This window comes from Patagioenas fasciata, chromosome 6 (genome assembly GCF_037038585.1).
Source record: "Patagioenas fasciata isolate bPatFas1 chromosome 6, bPatFas1.hap1, whole genome shotgun sequence".
Classification (NCBI taxonomy): Eukaryota; Metazoa; Chordata; class Aves; order Columbiformes; family Columbidae; genus Patagioenas; species Patagioenas fasciata.
This window is the reverse complement of record NC_092525.1, coordinates 23,111,986-23,134,457: the sequence shown is the minus strand read 5'-3', so window position 1 is coordinate 23,134,457 and position 22,472 is coordinate 23,111,986. Positions and strand designations below refer to the sequence as shown.

The window sequence follows — 22,472 nt, the reverse complement described above, 5'->3', positions numbered from 1 at the left end:
ACAAAACAGGCTGGTGCTCAGGACCACAACCACCACATGGAGGTGAAGGGCTCTGAATGTGAAATTGGCTCTTTTACAGTGGGCCATCCTCCTGCGGTGTCTTTTATGTCATTGGGCTAATTGTTGGGCTTCACACACACTTCTTGCTTTAGGTTAAGGAAACACTGAAACAGCCCTTTCCTAAAGAATCCCAGCAGCAGAGAGCTGTGAGTGCCCCCCAGAACACTATGAAGACTTGCAGGAAATCCATATGTATGGTCAAAAATAGGTTTACTGGAATGTCTTTAGTCACAGCTTTAAGCAGCAATACTGAAAACACCGAGCTTGTGCATTCCCATGGCAGGACCAGAAAGTCTTCTGGGTTGTAAAACCTAATTATTTCTCCCCTCCCTTTTTTATTTTCTTTTTCCCCTCCTTTGCTCTGATGAAAGGACAGAATCCCCTCTGCCTTCCACAACAGGCAGTGGGGAACTGCTCAGACAATATTATTATTAATATTATAACTCAACCATATATACAGATAAACTGTAGTGGCAAGTAGTCAGCTCCAAACCAGAGACCTAGAATTTCACAAAACAGGCGGTTTGAGAACTGAATCTTCTGTTATAAAAAAAGTCTGACAGCAGGAACAGGTACTTGACAAAAAAAAAAAAGGGTCATTTGGCAGTTCTTAAAACAGTGTGTTAGAACTGGCTACTTGCTGCCACCGCCTCCTCACTCCTTGGAGGAAAAACAAAACTTCAAAGCTATATACAGATATCTCACTTAAATTACACAGCAGTTTGGTTATCCCAGAGCCAGCTCCACCGAAGCCTCCAGCTGCCCCTCAGGTATGGTACTTCAGGACTAAGGGTACTGGAAAACACAAAGAAACAAGCTCTCAGCTGTGCACCTTCATGTGCAACACCCATCTCTGCCCCCCCCCCTTCCCATTTCTGCAGTGACAAACACCAAGCAGCTGTGAGGGAAAGTGTGTTTCCAAGCTCAAGCTAATGCAATCTGTTGCCTGTACACACGCTAGGCAACATTTCCTGCCACCTTCATCTCCTTCCAGCTTCCCAAAATTAAACCAGATGGGATTTTCCATTAGTCTCTCCCTCTCTCCAACGCTCCCACCCTGTTGCCAGCTCTGCCTCTCCCGCTGCAGGCAGTGTGTCAGCAGGACAACAGGCTGCAAGAGTTTTGATGAATTAACGGGAACCGCTACAGAGCTGCCCCCACCCAGGGTCGGTGGGAGGAAAACCCTCTGGGCCCAGAGGCATAGAAGTGTTCTACTGCCATGCTGGGCTGCTTGGATCCCTGGAGCCCATCAGTCTTCAGGCAGAGGGACGAATTACTTCTTTTGCCTGGAAGAAACACACTACTTGCTGAAAACTAAGCAGCCTGGCAGCTTTGGGGAGGAGCATTTGCAGGGACCAAACCCATTGCAAGATGGCTCATGTATGTGGAGAGTCCTTTGGGAGACATTGCTCCAGTCTGAAACTCTTGTATCTACTCCCACCAGCCTTGGGATCAGTCGGTGCCAACCCTGGACCGGTACAACATTGTTGGGGCAGGGCCATGTTGCCTTTCTTTGGCCACAGTCAGTAGGATTTGGTTTGAGCCTGCTCCCCTGCATTTAAACCTGGTAGAAGAGCAGAACGAAGTGTTCTATAGGCACCATTTCATGACCGCGTAAGGCAGAGTGGGGCAGAGCACCCGATGGAGAGGCTCGGGTCCCCCCCTGCCATGGACAGCAGCACCAGGGTGTCACTGACAGTGAGAAGTGTCACAAATATTTCAATGGCAGACAAGGCTGGGGTGACCTGAAGCTACTCACCGATGATCACGAGCAGAAGAATGACCACCACCAGTGCTATGATCGCCTTCATCTGCATGGGGAGCACAGAGGAGTGTTACATGGGGTGCCATGTGTGGCTGCTTCTACCTGAAAGGAGGCCTTTGCCTTCCAGCATCTTTTCAGCTACAAAGCAGAGCTTCTCCACATCCCTTTGCAGAAGAGGGCAGTTAAGACTCTTCCACAAACCCACCCCGCCTGCTCCTGCTCACCTTGCAGCCTCGCCACCACATCTGTCTCCGAAGCTGCTTGGCTCTGTTGCTAAAAGCTGTTGCATTGTCTGATAAACTTTCTGTTGAAAGAAAGAGGCGATTCAGCGGCACACACACAGTCAGGGCATCCACTCATTCCACTAACTCCACTGAGGTCTACCAAATAAACTCAGTATTAGGGGAAAATACCCAACCACAGCATGATTCACCAAAGCCACAGCAGATGCCAATGTGGCACCCTTTGCTAGAGCACACACAGACCTGCTGAGTCCCACTGAGCCCCCTTTGTGCTGGCTGCCCTCTGAGGACAGGAATTTGCTCCGCAAGCCAGCAGACAGCTGATGTGCTCACGGTGGCTAGGAAACAAACTGATCCACCTTTACTTGAATGAACAGCTAGATCACAGCACCCAAACAGCTCCAAACTAACACCTCTGTGCAGAGCAGCAGAAGGCAAAGGTGGAGAAAGTCAGATCTGCAGCCCAAGGCTGGGAAGCATCACAGAATTACAAACCCAGGTCTGTCATTAGGCACTTTCTGAACTGAAACCAGGTAACCCGGCCCAGCAACAGGGAAGAGATGTGGGGGGAAAGGCCAGCAGAGCTGCATTTAGCATCACACCTGATTTATCCTGCAGGTCATCCAGCCGCTCGCCTCTTTCAATCACCTTCGTGATGTTCTCCTGCATAACATCGATGACTTCATCCACCTGGTTTTGGACACTAGAGCAGAGCAAAGGCAGCATGAGGAGCAGAAGCGAGCACCGGCCCTCGCTCAGGCTCCCCGGCTTGTGGGATATCGGAACTCACTGACAAAAATCAAAGTAGACAACGATGGAGGGAGGTTGATGGGATGCTGAGAAAGTGAGAAAGCCAGAGGCACAATATGGCCTGGGGTGGGTCTCTGCCAGTTCCAGAAAGGGTGAGGGAAGGCAAGGGGCAAAAAGAGAGCACTGGGAAGTCAGCAGAAGTGGGGCACCCTCTGTAACACCATTAATACACAAATGCACTAAGAAAAGGCACTACTTGCTGTTGGTGGGCACCTCTGCTGCAGAAGAGCTCACAAAGGGAAAAAAACAAAACCAACCAAACAAAACCAAAAGCCCCCCCCCACCTTATCACTCCAGATTTCATAGAACCTTGCACTGCACCTTTGCCAAAGAACTTCAGGTGAAATCAAAGCAAGGTGTGCTCCCCCTCTGGGAACTGGGCTGCTAAATGAAACCCACTCTGCCAGGGGCATCAAGAGGACAGTAAAGTAATGGCTGAAATGAACTAAACCAAGTTATTATAAATCCATCTTCACATAGGTTATGCAACTCTGTGGGTAGTCGCTTCAGTGAACAGTAGCCTAAATCACTCCCGCAGGGTTATTATAAATGCATTTATTCACTCCATAAAAAAGCCACATTGGTAAGAGAGAAAACTTCTCCTGGTGGAAAAATACTGCTACATTCTGGTTTGTATTTTGAAGCTAATACACTTGTATTTTCCTGGAGATAGAAATTTCTTGGGGCCCTAGGGAGACAATACATTGTTTGAGACATGCCGTTCCCAGAAAGTAAATGGCAACAGCAATGTCTTGGAGGTGACTCTACAAACAGGACAACAAAACAGAAATAGCTCCAGGACACTTGCTCTGCCTAAGCCTAAGATTTGTCAATTTAAATTGCACCAATTAAAAACATTTAAGCACATTAAACATATCAAAACACATCCAGCGTGTGCCAAACAGGCAGCACAAATAGGCCACTACAGCAGCTCTCCACGTTATCAGAAACACACACCTCCCATTAACTGTGCACCACTGGTGTCCCCAAAGGAAGCAGGAGTGCCATCACCTCATCATTTGTGCCTGCTTAGCACCCACACACTCCTGCTCCCCAAGTTACTCAGTCACAACATCTTCCTCTTTGGAGCCATGGAGAACCTTCTCTTCCCCACTGCCATCTCACAGATGCAGATTATCAAAGACATTATTTGCCAAATCAAGAGTTTTTACAGCAGCACCAGACCCAGCTCCACCACTCTGTGGAGTCTTCACCCAGCACCTCAGCTCAGAGCACCTGGTATGACGAGGACCTCCGTCCTCCACCGTGGCCTGGGAGGCTGGGGACAAGAGAGATCCCAAGCAACTTGCCCAAGGCCAGTCAATGGGGCACTGCAGAACCAGGAACAGGGCCCTGTCCTAACCACCATGCCTCTAATTAATTAATTAGAGATATAGGTTCACATTGACCTATTTCTCTGTTTCCCTACCAGCTATGTGCCGCTTATTGAGCGGACACCACTGAGACACACAGGAGGAGCAGCTGCAACAAGCAATAGTGGTTGCAATGGTAAAGCCCATGCCTTGCTCACATTTATTGATCCAAAAACAGGCAAGAAAAAGAATTTAAAGGCTTTTTTTCCTCAAAAAACCCCAGACATTCTGGAAAGGCCTACAGATCTTTGAATGTGAAGGGGCTTCCCATCTTAGCATTTCAGATCAGGCTCTGCAGCACAACTGCACTGCAGCTTCCAGAGCCGGAGCAGCCAGGCAACCACAATTTCTGACTCAACAGCCCTTGTATGGCACATGCTGGACTCCAGCAACACACAAAAAACCCCTTGCTTTATTTAGGATACCACAAGAAAGGAACCTGCCTTTCCAGTGCTGCATCACCGAGTCCGTGGGAGCAGCATCTCTCTGAACCCACCTACACCGTGTGGTGGCAGCTCCTGCCTTCCACATTGGTGGCAGGTGAGAATGCGAGGAGGTTTCCTTACACAAGGGACAAGTCCCAGCTCAGAGCCACCAGCAACGCTCCTATAGCTTGGGGCAAGACAGGAAAAGCAGAAACATCTGCTATCCCAGATGAGCCAACTTGGCAAAAACTCTAAGGCCTTAACCATCAGTTTCACGGGCAGAAGACTACATTTGCAGAATGTAAATGTTTCTAAAATCATCTACTGGCTTCAAAATAAAGAGATTTCCTCCCGCAATAGATTTGTAACCCAGTCATCTTGGTACAACCAACAAGTGGGAGCATGCAAGGTTACAGCACATCTAGGAACGTGCAACACAACACCACCTGTCACCCCACCAGTACAGCTCAGAGCCTGGGGAGATGCTGCTGCAGTCCTGGGGCACCCCAAAGCATTCGAGGCAAAGCAGGCAGGTACACAAATTCAAGCTGCTCTGATGCGTACCAGCATTTGGGGAAGACCTATGGAGTACAGACCCCCAGTGCCCAAGCTGCATTTCAGCATTGCGCCTCTTCTCACTGGAGCTGCTGGCAAAATGCTGTGTGCCTCTGCTGCCTGGGCACGCTGTTAGCTACCCCCCAAAGAGAGCAAAACATTTCAAGGACCGAGAATGGAGGCACAGAGAAATCAAGGCTTAAACTCTTGAAACGCTGAGGTGTTTAACTCCTGTGGAACGCAGACACATTTGAGCATACTTTTTGGTATCTGATGTAAAGAACGAACCCTAGGGAAAAAAATACACAAAAAACAAAACAGGAAGGAAGAGGCCACACCACGGAATGAAACTTTTGATCTCCACACAGTGCCTTAACCAGACCTTAAGCCAGCCCTTGCCTTTTGCTCTCTCCCACCCATCACTGCTGCAAGAGATGCCTCTCCAGGAATGGGCTGCGAGATGCCCAGCCTATCTATGCATTAGCCCTGCAGTTTCAGAACAAATTCAACAATTCCCACTAGTTTGGCATGCCTGAGCTTGGAAACTCAAGTCACATCAAGAAGAAAATATTTTCTTGTTTTATTTGGCAAGAGAGAATGAATCTTCTAATACGAAGCATATTTTCTGTTAGGGAACTATTGGCTTTTGACACATACATTTCATGTGCTTCATTCCTGCCAGATTTTCAAGAGACGGTAGAATAAACACCTGCCAGGAAAAGCAGCAAGACAAAAGCATGAAATATGTCTCCCACGACCCTCCCTGCTTACTAATTTCTGCAAATATGATGCTTTTAACAAGGACAGCAAGCACACACTATCAAAACAACAACAAGAGATCCAATGGCACTTTGCTTGGTTTAGACTCCTCTTTCCCTGTGCTTTGCCAGGTCCAGAGTTCATTTTGGCCACATTGGGTTAGCTACCGAAAACGTCCCTGGGCTGGTCATGGTGTTGTGCTCACAACAGCACCGCATTCTTCAGACACCGTAAACAGCCCCTGCACGCACCATGGGACGTGCTGCTCAAAGCTGCTGCTTGTCTCCAATCCGGCTGTTTACAGCCAGCATGACACACTTGTATTTTCCACCCCAGCGATATTAATAGCACTGTGTATTTTGGTGAAAATTACACCCAAACACCCCTCCTTGTGGCAGTAACCCAGGGAAGAAGGAAAAGGAGGGAGAGCCAAGCCGGACAGATGGTGCAGAGGCAGGAGGCCAGTGCAGCGCTCCCCGAGGCACGGTTCTGCAGAGGACCGCTCTGCTGCACTCAACAACGGGGTGTCAGCACTGAATTCCGCCACAAATCCCTGCTTTTAAGGTGCTGCTTCATCGTGTCTGCAAGGGAGACAGCAGCCCAGGCCTCCCTGAAGCCTTTCAGTCCTTGAAAAGATTACACCAAACAACAATCCCTGATGATACGGTCTTGGTACTGCCTTCAAACGAAAGCCTGGACTACAGAGGGGGTTCGCTGCACAATGAGTCACCTGTGAGGAACAGCCAGACCCTGGGAAGCTGCTGTCCATTCCTGCCTTCAAACCATTCCCCAAACCATGCCCCTCCTTAGGACATAATTTGGGGCTTGCAGCCATACAGAGCCACTGGGGCTGGGAATGCTGGTCACATCCAGCAGCGCAATGGGGGAATCACAGGGACTGAGACCTGTGTCCTGGGGCACCACAGCAGTGTGCTGAGCCTCATTGCCTCAGCTCTCCAAATACTCAAATTCCTCCTTAAAATGTCTTTTCCTTCCTTTCCTTTCCTTGTTACAGCAACAACCCAACCCACCTTTTCCTCTACTGTTGAAACCAGAGCAAACTGCATCATTAGTAGACCAGGCATCAGTCCGTCCAACACCAGGGCTGGTCTGATCAGAAACTTAATAATAAGCTCCATGACAAGAAATAACAACTGCATACAGTAAGTGCTTATTAAGCAAAGCAATCAACATTGATGAGGGTAGAAAATAGATACTATTCTATAATAGATGCTCTAGAGACTAGATAGACATAGTCACTCGCCACCCCAAGGGACATTTCCCATACCAGGTCCACTAGATAAGCAATCTCTGGCCATGAGCAAGCCTCACATGTGTTGGGCATTAGTCACGTTACACCTATGAACCCACCAACTCCTGGGTGAATTCCTCTGTCATTTTTCTTCCCCTTCACAGCTGCAGTGCTATCCGCTATCTAAGCCCTTGCTCCCTTCTGCCTGGCCAAGACAGTGGGAAGAAAAGAGCTCTTGTTTTCCACCACTACACAGAGATGGCAAAAGATGCTCTGTAATTCCTCTCCAGCACAGGATGAAAGGTTAGACACCACCCTCACTCCACCTTTTTATCGGGGTGGGACCTAACTCAATAAAACAATTCTCACCCTTCCCATTCACTCCAGGTTTTATCCACACTGGTTTACTGTAAGGACCAGTGTGCCTCTACCAACAGCATCCTCACACCCTGGCAGAAACAGAGACCCCCTGAAAACTCAGGGCGCATTGACCAACCTGCTGCCTCTTGTGTAACTCAACTGCACTTCGCCCCTCAAGGGAACGGGGCAAGCAGCACACAGCAAGCACTGCCTAACGCTGACGTTGGCAATGAGTCATCTCAGAGCTGCACTGGCTTCTTCCTAGGACGAAAAAAATCCCTAATGAAGAGGAACACTCAGGATGTACACAAGAAGATCCAGTCTGATTAATGCCTGGCCATCAGTCCCCACACAGATCTCTGTTCTGGGTCCATGGCAATCAAAGGAATAGCACAATGCAAACCAGGGATCTGGGAATATCCCCCCGACTTTCCACTAAGTACCACCATCACACCCCTCACAGGACAGGGCAAATTGGAGCCCAGAACAAGCACCATCCAGGAAATGACTCAATGGGAGAAGGATCCAGAGCATTCACTCCTTCCTTCTTGCCCTGTTACAGTCACTAGTCCTCCTCCAGCTGTAATGGTTTCCTGTTTTCCAGCTGCTTTGACCTCCAGGTCATCTACATCAGGACGTTATCTGGAGAAGAGGCCAGAGGACCAGACACTGCCCAAAAAAAAAACAGTCCTGGTGTGCTCCTGACCACTTGCTTTCTTGAAACATCCAGAAGTCACAAGACAAACAACAAAACAATAAAAAAAGGTGCTAGTGAAGGTTAAAATTCAGGGTTGATGCTCAAAAAAAGAGCCCCATAAAAGCACAGAACATGTCATCACCAGGATATACCAAGGGCTTTAGAAACTCCACTAAGCTACTGTGATACAATCCTATCCCTTTGCCTCTGTCAATGCACAATTTCTTGATAGTCTGAATAAAATTTAAGATTTCTCTTAGCTATGGACAGATTGGGTAAGAAACATCAGTTGGAAGAAAGCAAACACAAGCCATGTTCATGTTCAGAACTACACAGAAATATCCTGTTAAGAGAGTAGCAGGGGCTTGTAGTGCCAGGATAAAATATTATCCATGTGACACGGAGGAACAGCAACTTACTGCCTGATCTTGTCATTCCTGGGTCCAAATCTTGGTCCCGAAGGCCCTCTCCTGTAGGCAGAAAAGAGAGTAATCAGGATGGAAGATACTAATACAAGGAAAACATGTTTTTAAACCAGACTGAAAAGATATGCAAGACAGAATCAATGCCATGTGTTTGGAAAACTGTTATCATACCTCCCATGAACCCCTCCCATGTCTTAGGACATGTGGGACACCCCACTCTTATAAAGGTTACACCTATTAAGTCTTAATTCATGCTCGATGCTGAGGCTCTAGGAGACAATCCCAAAGGAATCAAAGGTTTTGATTCCCAAGTCCCCACCTACACGGCAGGGAGCAGGTTTTGGTGTTTGACACGTCCTGTCTCAGAGCTGGAGGCAGTTAAGACATCACGTTCCCTACAGCTGCCATTCACAAACTCACAAGAAAAAGTCTTCCTCTTCATCCGAATCTTCCTCCAAAAGGTTCCTCTGCAAACACAGAAAAAAAAAAAACCTCCCCGTCAATAAGCAGCCACCATTTCACCCACACATTTCCAGACCTTGTGGATGCAGCCAGCATCTTCCAGCTGCAGGTTATGTGTGAACCCTCCTTTGGAGAGCACCAGCAGTACTTTTTAAGTGTCTGGAGTTCTGCTGTTTGTCTCTGCTTGTGACCAAGGGCTGAGCTGGATGCCTCAGTGCTGCTGTTATCACCTCGGCAGTGTTTGCAAGCTCTGTACAGCACAAATTGACACACATCTCTGCAGCTCTGACCTGGGACAACTCTCACCTCTGCCATGGAGCCAAAGTGGATTTGCATCAATGGCCAGTAGCCTGCAAACATCCAGACCCCAATTCTAGGGATCAGTACAACTCCCGATGATGCAGAAACAACCAGTACATCAGCCCTGCTTTGGAAAGCAGCAGGCAGAGCCCTGGGGCAGGACAGCAGTGGAAGGAAGGTCCCCTCTGCTCAAGAGACGATCCCCAGTGCTGCACTCAGTCAACAGCAGCTCCTCAAAAAGTGCCAGCGTCACCTACAACCACTCTGGGGTATCCCATCCACGTGGGAAGGCAGATCTACTCCTCACACATGGTTTCTCCAGCTGTCTGATGGCAGCAGGTGTAAGAAGGATGACTACAAGGAAACACACTGGGTTCTGTGCACAGCACATCTGGAGGGATCAGCCCCTCCAAACCTCCAACTCTGGCAAAGACTACGGCCAGGCTGGAGAGCAAAGCAGTCTGGTAGCTCCTCTGCTTCATGCCAGAGCCTCCTCCTGAGACAGGCTTGCTGTTCCACTACACCCCATCACATGATCCAAAGGCTGATTTTTAAGAGCAACACCACAATCCTACAAAAGCCTGAAAGTTTCAGGCAAAGACATTATAAGAGTTCATTTCTTGTAGCAGGGCAGCACAAATTTTCCAGTCAAGCTGAGGACTCCCAGTAACATCTACTTAGAGTAAAAAAATAACCAAGAGGGGGAACTGGCACTCTAAATGTATGGGCCAGGCAACACACTGCATGGCCCTCATGATACCAATAGCTCCTACTTCCTCTGTGCACCAATCTGAGCTCCCACCTGCAAACATGGTGCTCTTATTTTGAAGATTACCTACATTTCCATCCTTGTCATATTTGCTTAATCAACTCAAGCAACCCATGAGAACCACACAATAGTTTCAGCCATCGCCTCCCGCAAGGGATGAGCAAACCTCTCTTGACAACACAGGATCCTCATCTCACTGACAGCTAATGTGAGCTGGAGTAACATTTTTGACTACAGCTTAAACTCAGTTTTAGCATAGCATGACCCCAGGACAAACACATCAGGTTGAATCCCCTTCATCTAAAACAGCGAACTGTGCTGCTTTGGCCTGTATTTCAAAGCCTGAAATGTCAGGAGACCTTGGTGACAGAAGAAAAATTCAGCTGTAAAGCACCAGGTAACTTCACACGAGTCCTTTGGTCAGCTACGTGGGGAGAAGAGCCACGGAGAGGCAGGAGACTGGAGCACACTGGGATCCCAGGGCCACGGATGCAGCCTAAAGGAACCAAAACAGGTTCTCAAAGCAGCCACATCTCCTAACGGGGTTTGGTTTAAAACACACAGGTTGGGTTTGCTGCACAGACAGTCCCCTCAATAACTAAATGTCACTGTTGGCAGCGATACGGCGCTCCTGGGCCTCACAGCGATGTCTGCGGCAGCACTAGACCCTGAAGGTAAAGCGAAGGCAAATGGAGCTCCCCAAGGTGTGTTAACACCCACCTGCCCACCCCAGCACCCCCATGTAACAGCCCCATACAGCACCATTACCGACACCGGCAGGACAGGCCGGGCCCAGCACTCACCCGCTCACTCTTCACCGAGCCCGTCACTTCATCGTCGTTCAGGTGCCGCTTGAATTTGGGAGGCATGGTCCGTGCTGCGGGACAGGGAGCTTCGTGCCCGGGAGAAGATGCCTGGAGGGAGGTGTAGGGAACGACCGGGTCACCCCAGCCGGGTCAGCCGGTCGGGGCCCGGGAGGACGGGGACGAGCGCCCGGCGAAGCTCCACGGGGCCGGGGAGACTCCAACCCAGCGGGCCCGGAGGAGTGGGAGAAAGGCAGAAGGACGAAGCGGCCCCGGGTGATGCAAATGGCCCCGGGGAGGGGGAATGGAAGGGCAGCCGGTGCCCAGCACCTGTGCTTTCGCCCGGCCTCACCGCTCCCGCCCAGCCCTCCGGCGCCCCGGGAGCGGAGCCGATACCGAGACAAATGCGACCCACCCAACGACCCCTCCCCGCCCCGCTCACCGGTCTCCGCTCCGGGCCGGCGGGAAATGGCCGGTGCGGCGGCGGCGAGTCAGCTGTCCCATCGACCACCTCAGCGCTCCGCCCAGCGCGCCGAACGCCGAGCTATCGATTCTGGGGCGGGGCTGAGGGCGGAGCAGGGGGCGGGTCCGATGGGGGAGGGTGTGGCTTGTCCCGGGGGAGTGACCGGGGTTTGCGCGCGCGGACGGTGCACCGGGGTTTCGGGGCGGTCCCGGCCGGGCACACGCTGGATCGGGGGCCCGGGGATTGGCAGCGTTCCCGGCTCGGCCCCGCGCGTCGCTTCCAGTCAGCAGCGGGGGGGCCCGGCCGGCTCGGCCCCAGGCATCGCCCCTGGCACACGGCCCCGGTAGCAAAGGCGTTGGCGGCGGCCGCAGGCTGCCGGAGCCCCGCGCGGGGGGTGTGCCGGCTGCCGCTGGGCGAAAACCGCCGCCACAGGCATCTGGAAGGTTCCGGCTTGTCCGTCCTCCCCCCGCCGCCCCGACCCTCTTCCCGCCGCCCTCCCGCCTTATAAATGCGGGCGGCAGCGCCCGGCGTGCGGCGGAGCGGAGGCGCCGGGGGCAGGGGCGATGCTGGGGACCTGGCTGCTGCTCTGCGGGGGGCTGGCGCTGGGCTGCCGGGCCGAGACGGCTTTTCTCCGGCGTGCCGATGACACCACCGGGCGCTGCACCTACACCTTCACGGTAGCCAGCCCCATGGAGGCTGCCTGCCCCGATGCCGGTGGCGAGCCGGAGCTGCGGGCCGAGCTGGCCGCCCTCGCCGCCCGGCTGAGCCGGCTGGAGAACCGGGAGCGGGGCGCGGGGGGCTCGGGGCCGCGGGGAGGGGATGCGGGCGGGGCACGGGAGGCCGCCTACAGCGAACTGCTGCGGGCCAAAACCCGGCTGGAGGAGGAGAAGGGGCGGCTGGAGCAGGAGAACGAGGAGCTGGGGAGGCGGCTGGAGAGCAGCGCCCAGGAGATCGCCCGGCTGCGGGCCTCCCGCTGCCACCCTGGCGGAGGGGGACCCGGCCGGGACACCCTGCGTGCCCCTGGCAAAGGTAAGTGCTGGGGCCGGGACCCCCCCGTGCAGCTCCGGGCACTGATCAGATCCCTTTGCTGTCCCCCGTATAGTGCACCCACCACTGCCTCCCACTTTTGGACACTGGCAGGACCCTCACCAGCTGCGAGGCTCAGCCCTACTAGGGGGTCACAGCCCATTGCACCAAATCCCATTGCCATCCCAAAATGGGGGCTGGCAGCCAGAGCCCTCTTCATCCCATCATCTGCTCTGCTGCAGAACGGTTACACAAGGGACTGTGCTAATCCAAGGGAATTAGGAATTTCCCCAAGGCACATTAAACCCCACACTTCGGGGAGGCAACAGCATCAGCAGCTGAAGAGTGGGGTGCCTGTCAGCGGGTCACAGCTGTGCCCCACTGCAGCGGAACAGGGCTTCATTGGTGTTTTGGGGGGCAATGGACCAACGCAGAGCCCCCCCGAGGGCAGACGTGGTGGTGAGGGGGACTGGCTCATCCCCTGCTCACCCTGTGCCTGGCCCTGCCGCAGCCCCTCGCTGGGACCCACAGCCCCTCGCCTACCAGGAGCTGCAGTCGGAGAGGACAGAGATTCCCGCATCCCGGCTGCTGGAGGAGACTGCGCTCGGCCGTCCGGGGAGCGAGGATTTGGGTGCTGCCACCGGTATGAACGGCCCCGTGCTCCACTGCTCACAAACACCGCTTGGCGCCCCCGAGGGGCTCACTGAGAGCTACCGCCCAGCAATAGCCCCTTTCTCTCTCCCTTCCTGTCCCTGAGCAGGCTGTGGTGAGCTGGTGTGGGTGGGGGAGCCCGTTGTCTTTGGCCGGGCAGACTCCATCGCCGGCAAGTACGGCGTGTGGATGAAGGACCCCGAGCCCGTGCCCCCCTTCACGCGGGAGACCACCTGGCGTGTGGACACAGTGGGCACGGAGGTCCGTCAGCTCTTCCAGTACGAGGCGGCTGAGCAGCTGGCCCAGGGCTACCCCACCAAGGTGCACATCCTGCCACAGCCCCTGGAGAGCACCGGGGCCGTCGTCTACCGCGGCGGGCTCTTCTTCCAGCCCCGCCGCTCCCGCGCTGTGGCTCGCTACGACCTGCGGGGAGAGACTGTGACCGCTGAGAGGGAGATTCCAGGCGCTGGCTACCACGGGCAGTACCCCTACTCCTGGGGGGGCTACACTGATATTGACTTGGCGGTAGATGAGACCGGGCTCTGGGTGATCTACAGCACCGAGAAGGCCAGGGGGGCCATTGTCCTCTCCAAGCTGGACCCTGAGACGCTGGAGATCCGGCGGACCTGGGAGACCAAGATCCGCAAGCGGGGGGTGGCCAACTCCTTTGTCATCTGTGGCACCCTCTACACCGTCAGCAGCTACTCAGCGCCCAACGCCACCATCAACTTCGCCTATGACACGGCCACCAGCACCAGCCGAGCTCTCAGCATCCCCTTCGAGAACCGCTTCCGCTACCTCAGCATGGTGGACTACAACCCCACTGAGCGGCAGCTCTTCGCCTGGGACAGCTTCAACATGGTCATCTACCCCATCCGCCTCTCCCAGGCATGAGCTGGGGCCGGGGACACGCCGGCTCAGCCCCTGCGACACCCGTGCATGCCTTGACACCCTGCTTTGCTCCCCAGCTCCTCCTGGGATGGCCAGGAGCACCAGCTCAGACAACCCTGGGCAATGGTAGGGGCCACATGCTGACTAGCTGTGCTGTGATGGGGCCCTAGTGTCCCTGCTGGCACCTCCAGTATGATCCATCATGCTCAGGTGCGACAAAGAGAAACTAAGTGCTTTTCTAGAGCTCGGTTGAGTCAACAAAACGCCTCTCCCTGGCCTCAGTGGGTTTTGGATGGGTCACAGCAGTACCCAGGCCTGAGCCACTCCAGCACCCTCCAGGAGCTCCTGGAGCACACCCCAGCCTGACCACCCTGAATTTGGAGCAGGGAGGGCTCAGGTGCAGTGAAGGCCAGACAGGGCAAATGGTGGAGGTGGGGAGAGGCTGCCCCATAAAGTCCCACCTAAAAATAAACAATTTCCCAGCTGCAAGCAGTGACCCCCTTCGTGGGACTGGGGTTTGTGTTTCCAGGCTCAGGCTGAGCACAAGCATCACTGATGCCCCCCAGACTCCCCGGCAGCCGCAGCTTTGGGAAGGTCTCCCCAGCTCGGGCCAGCCTCACGGAGGAGAGCTGCATCCACCTCCCAACTGCAGTCCCGCAGAGCTGAGCAGCCCACAAACCCCCCTGCATTCCCCACTGCTGGTGCCTGGCAGCATCTCAGAGCTCAGCTGCCTCCAAAAATCATCCAGCAGGATCAAAAGCAGTGGGGAAAATGGACACTCACTGGACAAGCCTTGCTTTGTTGGAAAAAAAAAAAAAGCTAAGCAGTGATGAGGAGTGCTGGCAGAGCATCTCGCAGCTTAACAGCCCCCTGGTGCACCCAGCCCATCTTGGTCGTGTGCTTTGGTTTTACAGCCATGCCCAGCCACTGTCACAGCACAGCAGCGCTCCCCACGCCAGGCCAAAACACACCTTTTAAACTATTTATTGTAGAAAGTTTGTAGGAAGCTTTTTCTGCCCCCCACCAGTGTTTGCAACAGTGGCTGCATCCCCCAGGGGATCTGCAGGATCCCAGCCAAATAAATGTTGCCCACTGCCACTGCTTTGCACCTTGTCTTTCTGAGCCCAGGTTTTCCTGGGTGTTTGGTCAGCTGGAGGCCGGAGGGGTCTAAAGCCCTGGTGACCCACTTGCTGCACTGACAGGCTGAAGGCACTGAGGAGGGAGCTATAAAGCTTTGGCCAGGAACATGCTATATTTTGTAGACAATTGCTGCTAGGGTTGACCCCAGGAGCACCTTTATTTAGCACAAAGAAGGGGCTGTGACATGCCCGTGACATTGAATGGGAATAAAAGTCAAAGCTTCAGCACTACACCTTCGAGATTTCCCAAATGGAAAGACTGAAGAGCTGCAGGTGCAGGGTGGCCAGTTGGGCTGGCCAGTGCCGGGGGGCAGTGTGCGGTGGGAGGGATGGGGGGGAACGGAGGCAGCCCCCGCTTTGCTGCTGCCGTGCCAGGGTGTTTGGCTGCTCACCAAGGGGACAGCACTGCTTGGAACCAGGGGGCCATGGGGTCAGTGACATGTCCCCCTTGCACCTTCAGCCATCCCATCTTCTGCCCCCAGAACTCATGAACACAGAGCTGCATCACCTTCATGCTGCATCGGGTCATGGGCTGCACCCCAGCCCCCTTGGGGTGTGGGGTGTCACAAGCGTGCCCCCATGGCACACAGCCCTGTCCTGGGGACCAGCCTCATCCCTTTGGGACACCCCTCTGTCCTGCCGCAACGACCCACTTGGGATGGGCACTTGTCTGGGTCCTGGTGTAGAGAAATAAGGCAAATGCCACCTGTGCAATGCACAGTAAACATGTACCAAGGATGGGAGAGCAGCATTTCTGCCTCAAAAGAGGAAGGGAGGGCAGGCTGGAGCCCCCTTTGCCCCACAGATCGCCAGGGACGTGGGCTGAGCCCCAGCAGGAGCAGGAGGGTTTGTTCAGAGGTCCCCAGGGAGCAGAGACACCAAGGGCAGACAGCCCCGGCCATTCCAGCCTCTCTGCTCTCTGCCAGCGCCGGGGTCTTTCCAGGCTGGGAAGTCCATTGCTTAGTTGACTAAAAAAAATAAATGATAACAAGCCAATGTACACAGGATTTCCAGAAAGCTGGGCTGGAGCTGAGCAGTGCTGAAGACACAGCTTTGCTTAACAAGGTTTGCAGAACAAGCCTGTGAGTCCCTCCCCTCCCACATCCCAGCAAGAAGCCAGTCCAGTGAGGAGGGCTGCTGGGTCTGGTCCCAGTCACGTTAAACCCCTTCTGCTCTTGCCCTTGAGACAAATGACGGTCTTTGTACAGACTGAACATTATTAAGGAAAAGAAAAAAAAAAGGTGAATTCCCCAAACTAAATAGTTCCTTAATTTATGGGAGGTTCAGCACAATTATTTTTGATGACCAGAGATTGCACACTAAATCCCACTCAAATTAAAAAAAAGCAAGAGCTATTCCAGCATAAATGGCCAGGAGCAAGTTATTTGGGTAAATGTCATAAAAATATTCAATTAACCAGTGTCAGTGACTGAAAGCTCAACCTGGCCTCAAGGTAGCCAGGGTGGTTCTGGGCTCTTTTGAGGAGAGACACATCAAAATCACATTATCTGGATGCATTAAATGCCCAAGCATTCATTTTTAATTAAGTTTCTGCAGAAACATCACCCTTGTTCTACTGAGCTCAATAGCCAAAAGCTTGGTCTATTCCCACTGCTAACTGTGGGAAATTTGTCTGGCTTTTCTAGTGGCTTTGTTAGAGAACTTAAGATTAATCCTTCTAGCAGCATTTCCTTAAAACCAGAATAGCCTGGTGAAGCAGTTCCCATTTTTAGGGTGTCCTTCCAAGATGAACCAGATAACAAAAAATAAGGACAATTTCCTCAAACCAGGAAAATATCAGCATAACTCAATAACCATGGAAACCATCTCTTTTATGGCACATTTATAGATCAAAATAGCATCTGTCTTCCCTCAGTTCTCCTACCATCATCCTCCTTTCCCCAAGTGTTTGCTGTAGTTGTGCTTATATGGTTCCTGTAAAAACAGCGATTCACCCCAGGTGTTACCAACTCAGTTACTTCTGCCTGTTACTCCCGCTGTGGATTAACAGCACATTTATTTACTCCACTTTGCTGCAGCTTGACTAGAAACCCCCTGAAAGAACCAACTCCAGCTCCTCTGGTGCCCCAAACCACCGCAGGGCCAGCAGCAGCACCCTGACCACAGGCAACTCCATGGGACTCCCCGCAGCGCTTGCAGAGCCACCCTGACACCCGCTGTCTGTCCTTTGCATCCCTTGGGGGTGCAATGCCAGCCAGCACCTCCTCCAAGGGCAGGAATGACTTCTCAGGAGGCTTCTTATGTTTGCTGCAAACCCACAGGTCCCTCTGGTGGCAGCTGACATGAGTCAGTAACGGTGTGATTTGAATGTGCGCTGGCGAGCGTGTTGTGGGAAGGGAGCAGGTCAGGAGCAGCTCAAGGAGGGAACCTCCACGTCCTCCGATGGCTCTTGTCAAGGCTTGCTCCTCAGGAAACCTCTTGCTTTTAGCAGCCTCTTGCCCTGTAGTCAGAGAAACTCGCTGGGCTCATCCAGGTCTCCTCTGATGAGCGGTTCCTGCTCTCGGAAAGAAAACCTGAGTCTCCAGCAGCAGGCAGCTCACCGACACGCTGGACATGCAATGTCTTGCAAACCCAACCAGCGGGTCCTTCCAGAGCTACATGGAAGCCATGTCCTGCAAGACCTTCACTGGAGGACAAGATCAAAAGTGCTGAGGGAAAGAGAAATAAGCTCTTTCAAACCGTTTTTCTAGAGAAGTCTGTTTTCTCACGCTGTAATACACACTCTTCGCTTGGCACACGATGTTCAGGTGCTCTCCCTGCATCCTGCAGCACTGTGCTAATCATGAGATTACCCAGATACTTTATTTAGAGAATACTTTATTAGTTTCTGTAATCAAACCCATGTAAATAAGACCGTACATATTTCATACAGTGCGTTACCCCTGTACAAATGGAAAAAAAATTAAGTTTAACATTTCTAGACCAATATGGCTGTTAATTTCTGTACAATGCCAACTCACACTACAAGTGGGATACTTTTTTCCAAAGTTGACATCACAGCTAAAGTTTCCAAAAATTCAAATTATATATATATTTATATAAAAAGATAACCAATAGCGATTCACTAGGCATCAATAGCAGCAACAGCCTTTCCAGCTTCTGCAGTCATTTGAACAAAATTATACACATTAGACTTTCAATTCACTCTTCCTTCCAAAAAAAAAAAAAAGTAAAAAAAAAAAACAATCCCAGAAAAAAACAGCAAATTCTGCTACTGATGTGGTACCTGGTGCTTTTTATTAGCTTTTTCAATCATTGTCTCGAAAAAAACCTCTAGAATAACATTATTAAAAACAGCTCCAGAATAGCACAGTCACTACTACATATCATAAGCAGGTACAGGATATCTTACATTCACAGAAGTATCATACAGTACTGTCCTACAGCTAGAATACTAGAGGATACAATTAAAAAGGCATTTATTTGACTTGATTCTACTTTCCAGCACACTGTGGGCAAGGAGGTGGTGCGATGCAGCTCTGATATAAAGAATGCACCTTTTTAGATAAAACTCTCTTTAATCCAACAAGGTTTCTTTTATTCTTGTGGCGCACTGCTCAGTGCTTGTTGCTGTATACAGACATAAGCTGGAAACCGTTTAAAGATCACTCGCATCATATAAAGACACCTGGACAGAGGTGAACAGAACAAATTCGACTACTGATGCAATGAACCTTCCAACTCCAGAGGTGAATGACTGAGGGGGGGAGTGGGTGTAAAGAACACAAGTGGCCAAGTAGCATTTTCATGTGGTGATCTAAATACAGTATATTGTCATCCAAGAAGCAGCAGCCAGCAAAGCACTGCCCTCAGAGGGAAATTCAACATCATCAGCGTTACTCTGAGTGTTACGTTAGGTTAAATGTCGTGTGGCAAAGGCAGTTTTGCCAGCAATATGAATCCCTCTGTTTAGAATAAGACAGAAGCTTCTTAAGTTGCTAAAAACTTAACACACGTTACTTGGCCCAGCACCATCTTCAGATCTGCATTCTCATACTCATGGGTTTATAAAAAGATAAACAGCAGCTGAAGATCAGAGCCTGAAGAAAATAGAGAGTATTCATCTTGTCAGCCTGGAACATGCCACCCCAGCCACCTTCTTCCCCACTGTTGCCATTTCTCTTTTTTTTTTCTCTCCACTCTGGGAAGCATACAGGTGTGTAAGTCAAAACACGCGCACACGTGTAGAACGTGCACACACCAAAAGCAGCTTTCATGCTGTTAGAGAAGATACAAGCCCGAAGAGCCCAGAAGCTCAGCTGGATACGCAGCAGTTCGCACCCGTAACTGCTGACAGCTTCCATGCCACTTCACACTGTTCGGAGCCCCGCAGGAGAGAAGACTCTTGTCTCATCCTTTGGGCTACGAGTTCATGCTGCTGTCACCTCACTCGCCCTCCCCTCTTTCCCCGCCTCCACAGAAACACAGCCTCTAAGATTTCGTTTCTTCAGTTTTGATTGCCTGAGGTTTGATTGGTCCAGTTCTGACAGGTTTCGTTGCTGCAGCAGGCGCAGGGGGAGGCTTCTCCTCCGCTTTCTCCTGGCAGACTGTTGAAGAGTCAGGAATTGCCTCGGCGGGTTTGCTTCCGTTCTCCTCCACTTTCTGTGCTTTGCCTCCCATGGGTTTGCTCTGCTGCTGCTGCTCCGAAAAGAATCTCTGAGTGGACTGCAGCACCTCTGCTCTCTGCTTTGCCTTAAAGGGAAAAAACATGTTTACTGAAGAGAGGACACTGGAATAAGTGACTTCACAAAAGTATTTCCCTAAATGAAAGAGGAAGGAGCGACCACAGTGGCCAGACTTTCTTAGAAAGGCAGGGTCCATCCAGTTGCTTCCTAGCTGTCACCACATCTGGGTGCTTGGCTCCTCAGCAGTACTTCAAAGTCATGCCCAGGTTTCCTTTGATCCTTCTAATGCTCACCCCAGAAATGAGGATCAAGGACAACAGTCTGAAGCATTATTTCACATCTTTTTCTGCTACTGTTATTGTGAAGCTTAAAAAGTATAAATGCTGCCTACAGGAGGAAGCCCAGCTGCTGTCTCTCCTGCCGCATGGTCTGGACCTCTTGAGGGCTGTATCACAGCAGCAGAAATCTCATCTGAGCACCCACATTTTTCCCCCTGTTGTTCTGGACACAGACATCAGAGTCCTCAATGGGGATGCAACTGAACCTGGTTCAAGGCTGCGTTATATGTAAGGTGAAGCCTTAACTGCTTCCCAATCAAAGCAGGCGCTCATTCCAGGGAGCAGAACTTACTGCTTGGCTTCCTTCAAATTCCTCCTCTGAATCCTACTGGCAACCTTGACTTGCATCTGTGAAGTTCAGCCTTTCTGCTTCTGTGTTCCAGTTCTACACTGGACCTTCCATTTGGCAGTGAAGCAGGGTGCAAACCAGATGCTTCAGACCAAGCACTTGGCTTTTCTGCCCAGACTCAAGCAAAGCAGGAGATGTATTAAGAGTTCAATCTTTTGGAAGCAGCATGATCAAACCCAATGCAGTCAAACACCTCTTTTGAAATTAAAAAGGTCTATCTTATACAAGGAACCACAACCACAATAGAGACACTAAGCCCACACATACCTCTTTAAGTATTCATGCTTTTTACAGAAAATGGGGGAGGGGGAACAAAAAAACAAACCCAAAACTAAAACAGCAAAAGCTTGTAGCAAGAGGTCTTGGCATTGATACTGTGAAGTTGCTCAAAGTGACTCAACCAGCAACACAAAACAAAGCTAAAAACTCTGGCATGCAGGACTGCAACAACACTCTGATGTTACTGGAGCCAGATGGACACCCAAAATCTTTTGCATTGATTTCAGCCATCCCCTGAGGTTAAGGCTGGGATGCTGGATGACTTGATCAGATGTAACCAAGCGTGACAGAATAACTCGCATTCTTCTCAGCAGTGTTTGCAGGGAGATTCAGAAAACCAGGACTGTGTATTAGTATGTGCAAAGATTGGCTAGATTCAATTCATAATATGGTGATCAGGACATAATGATCAGGTTTTGTAGGACAATGTGCATTACAGCTGCACGGGCAAGTCAGCAGAAACAACCAACCATCTGTTTTACATCATTCGCAACTTGTGTTAAATTCCTCACCGTGCACAGAACTCTCAAAATCAAACACCACAAAATCTGCACTACTAGTTAGCAAGATCAGAGAGGGGTTTTTTTTTTGCCCTCATCTTGAAATAACTTTTCTCATGCCATTTCATTTTAAGGATTCCATCTTATATCTCCCCATGATAAAACCTGAGGAATCACAACCGAGTTACAAAATCACCAGGTTATACAGAGAAACAGATTAGTTTGTAGGAAGCCACCGGTCACCTACCTGTGGTGCAAACTGTGCAGGAAATGGCTGTGTCATTCTCACAGCCGCAGCTGCTGACTGAAACTGCTTCTGGTAGACAATGCTGTTCATTTTATTGGACTGGTTGTTAGGACTTGTAGAACTGGCCCTAAAGAAGAGAACACCAGTTAGAATCACACTGCTGTCATCAAAAGAAGGTTTCTGCCTTTAGTAACAACTAAACTAGAAATTCAGCACTGGAGTGAAGGGCAATCTCTTAGAGAACCTGGTCTCATATTCTTCTGTACCTACAGTTAGTTTCAAATACAAACAACTCAGAACTTCAGAATACACAGAGAAACTATCATCAGGAATATTTAGGTTATGGAAAGACCCCAGGGTAGTCTGCATGGAAGAGACCTTTCCCTAAAGTATTCACAAGACAAATACTGATGTTAGAAGTGTGTTCCCCTTCCCCTCCCTGCTCTCTTACATTCAGTTGTACTCCCCCACACTGTTTGCTCCGTAGTGTCAAATTCAGAGCTTGTCCCAACAGGCATTAAGCACGCACAGCAGAAGCTGCAATGTGCAGCTGCTTCCACTCTGACCTCTTGTCAAACGTTTCAAAATGCACTTGAACAGATTTGAAGAATTCACAGAAAATACTCTCCCCCTGTTTTATTTGGTTAAGAACACAATCCTCCATTAAAAATCTTAAGAGGTCTTGAATGATCATGAATTAAACAAAGCCTGAAAGATTATCAGGGGGAAGGGCACCAAACAGCCCTCAAAGAAAGAGTGAACAGTATTCTTTGGGAAATGGACCTTGACTTGCAGAGAGTTCTCATGCAGACTGTGTGGGTGATTCACTTAAAGTAAAATGAGCAGCAGGGCACCAGTGGGAAGGAAGTCAGAGCTAAACTCAATG

The 22,472-nt window shown here is 51.0% G+C and overlaps 3 protein-coding genes across 15 annotated transcripts in view; 1 reads left to right on the top strand and 2 right to left on the bottom strand.

The window, feature by feature from the left end:
* Window positions 1–253: 253 nt before the first annotated feature.
* On the bottom strand, window positions 254–11,620 carry VAMP4 (vesicle associated membrane protein 4). The gene is made up of 8 exons (XM_065842351.2): window positions 11,500–11,620; window positions 11,058–11,168; window positions 9,144–9,190; window positions 8,718–8,768; window positions 2,670–2,770; window positions 2,050–2,129; window positions 1,820–1,871; window positions 254–855 (listed from the first exon to the last, which is right to left on the bottom strand). Exons 2-8 carry the CDS (start codon window positions 11,121–11,123, stop codon window positions 827–829), a joined length of 426 nt encoding a protein of 141 aa, XP_065698423.1. The 5' UTR covers window positions 11,124–11,168; window positions 11,500–11,620; the 3' UTR covers window positions 254–826.
* Window positions 11,621–11,688: 68 nt separating this feature from the next.
* Window positions 11,689–15,186, top strand: MYOC (myocilin). The gene is made up of 3 exons (XM_065842372.2): window positions 11,689–12,549; window positions 13,058–13,189; window positions 13,307–15,186. The coding sequence occupies exons 1-3, from the start codon at window positions 12,084–12,086 to the stop codon at window positions 14,089–14,091; spliced, it is 1,383 nt and encodes a 460-aa protein (XP_065698444.2). The 5' UTR covers window positions 11,689–12,083; the 3' UTR covers window positions 14,092–15,186.
* Window positions 15,187–18,048: 2,862 nt separating this feature from the next.
* Window positions 18,049–22,472, bottom strand: part of PRRC2C (proline rich coiled-coil 2C) — a 70,739-nt gene continuing 66,315 nt past the window's right edge. For all 13 annotated transcript variants that reach the window (XM_071810245.1, XM_071810249.1, XM_065841708.2 and 10 more), the window contains 2 exons: window positions 21,587–21,713; window positions 18,049–19,940 (listed from right to left, as the gene is read on the bottom strand). In XM_071810245.1, coding sequence (XP_071666346.1) covers window positions 19,680–19,940; window positions 21,587–21,713 — 388 coding nt within the window. In that variant the 3' untranslated portion in view covers window positions 18,049–19,679. The remainder of the gene's footprint in view (window positions 19,941–21,586; window positions 21,714–22,472) is intronic.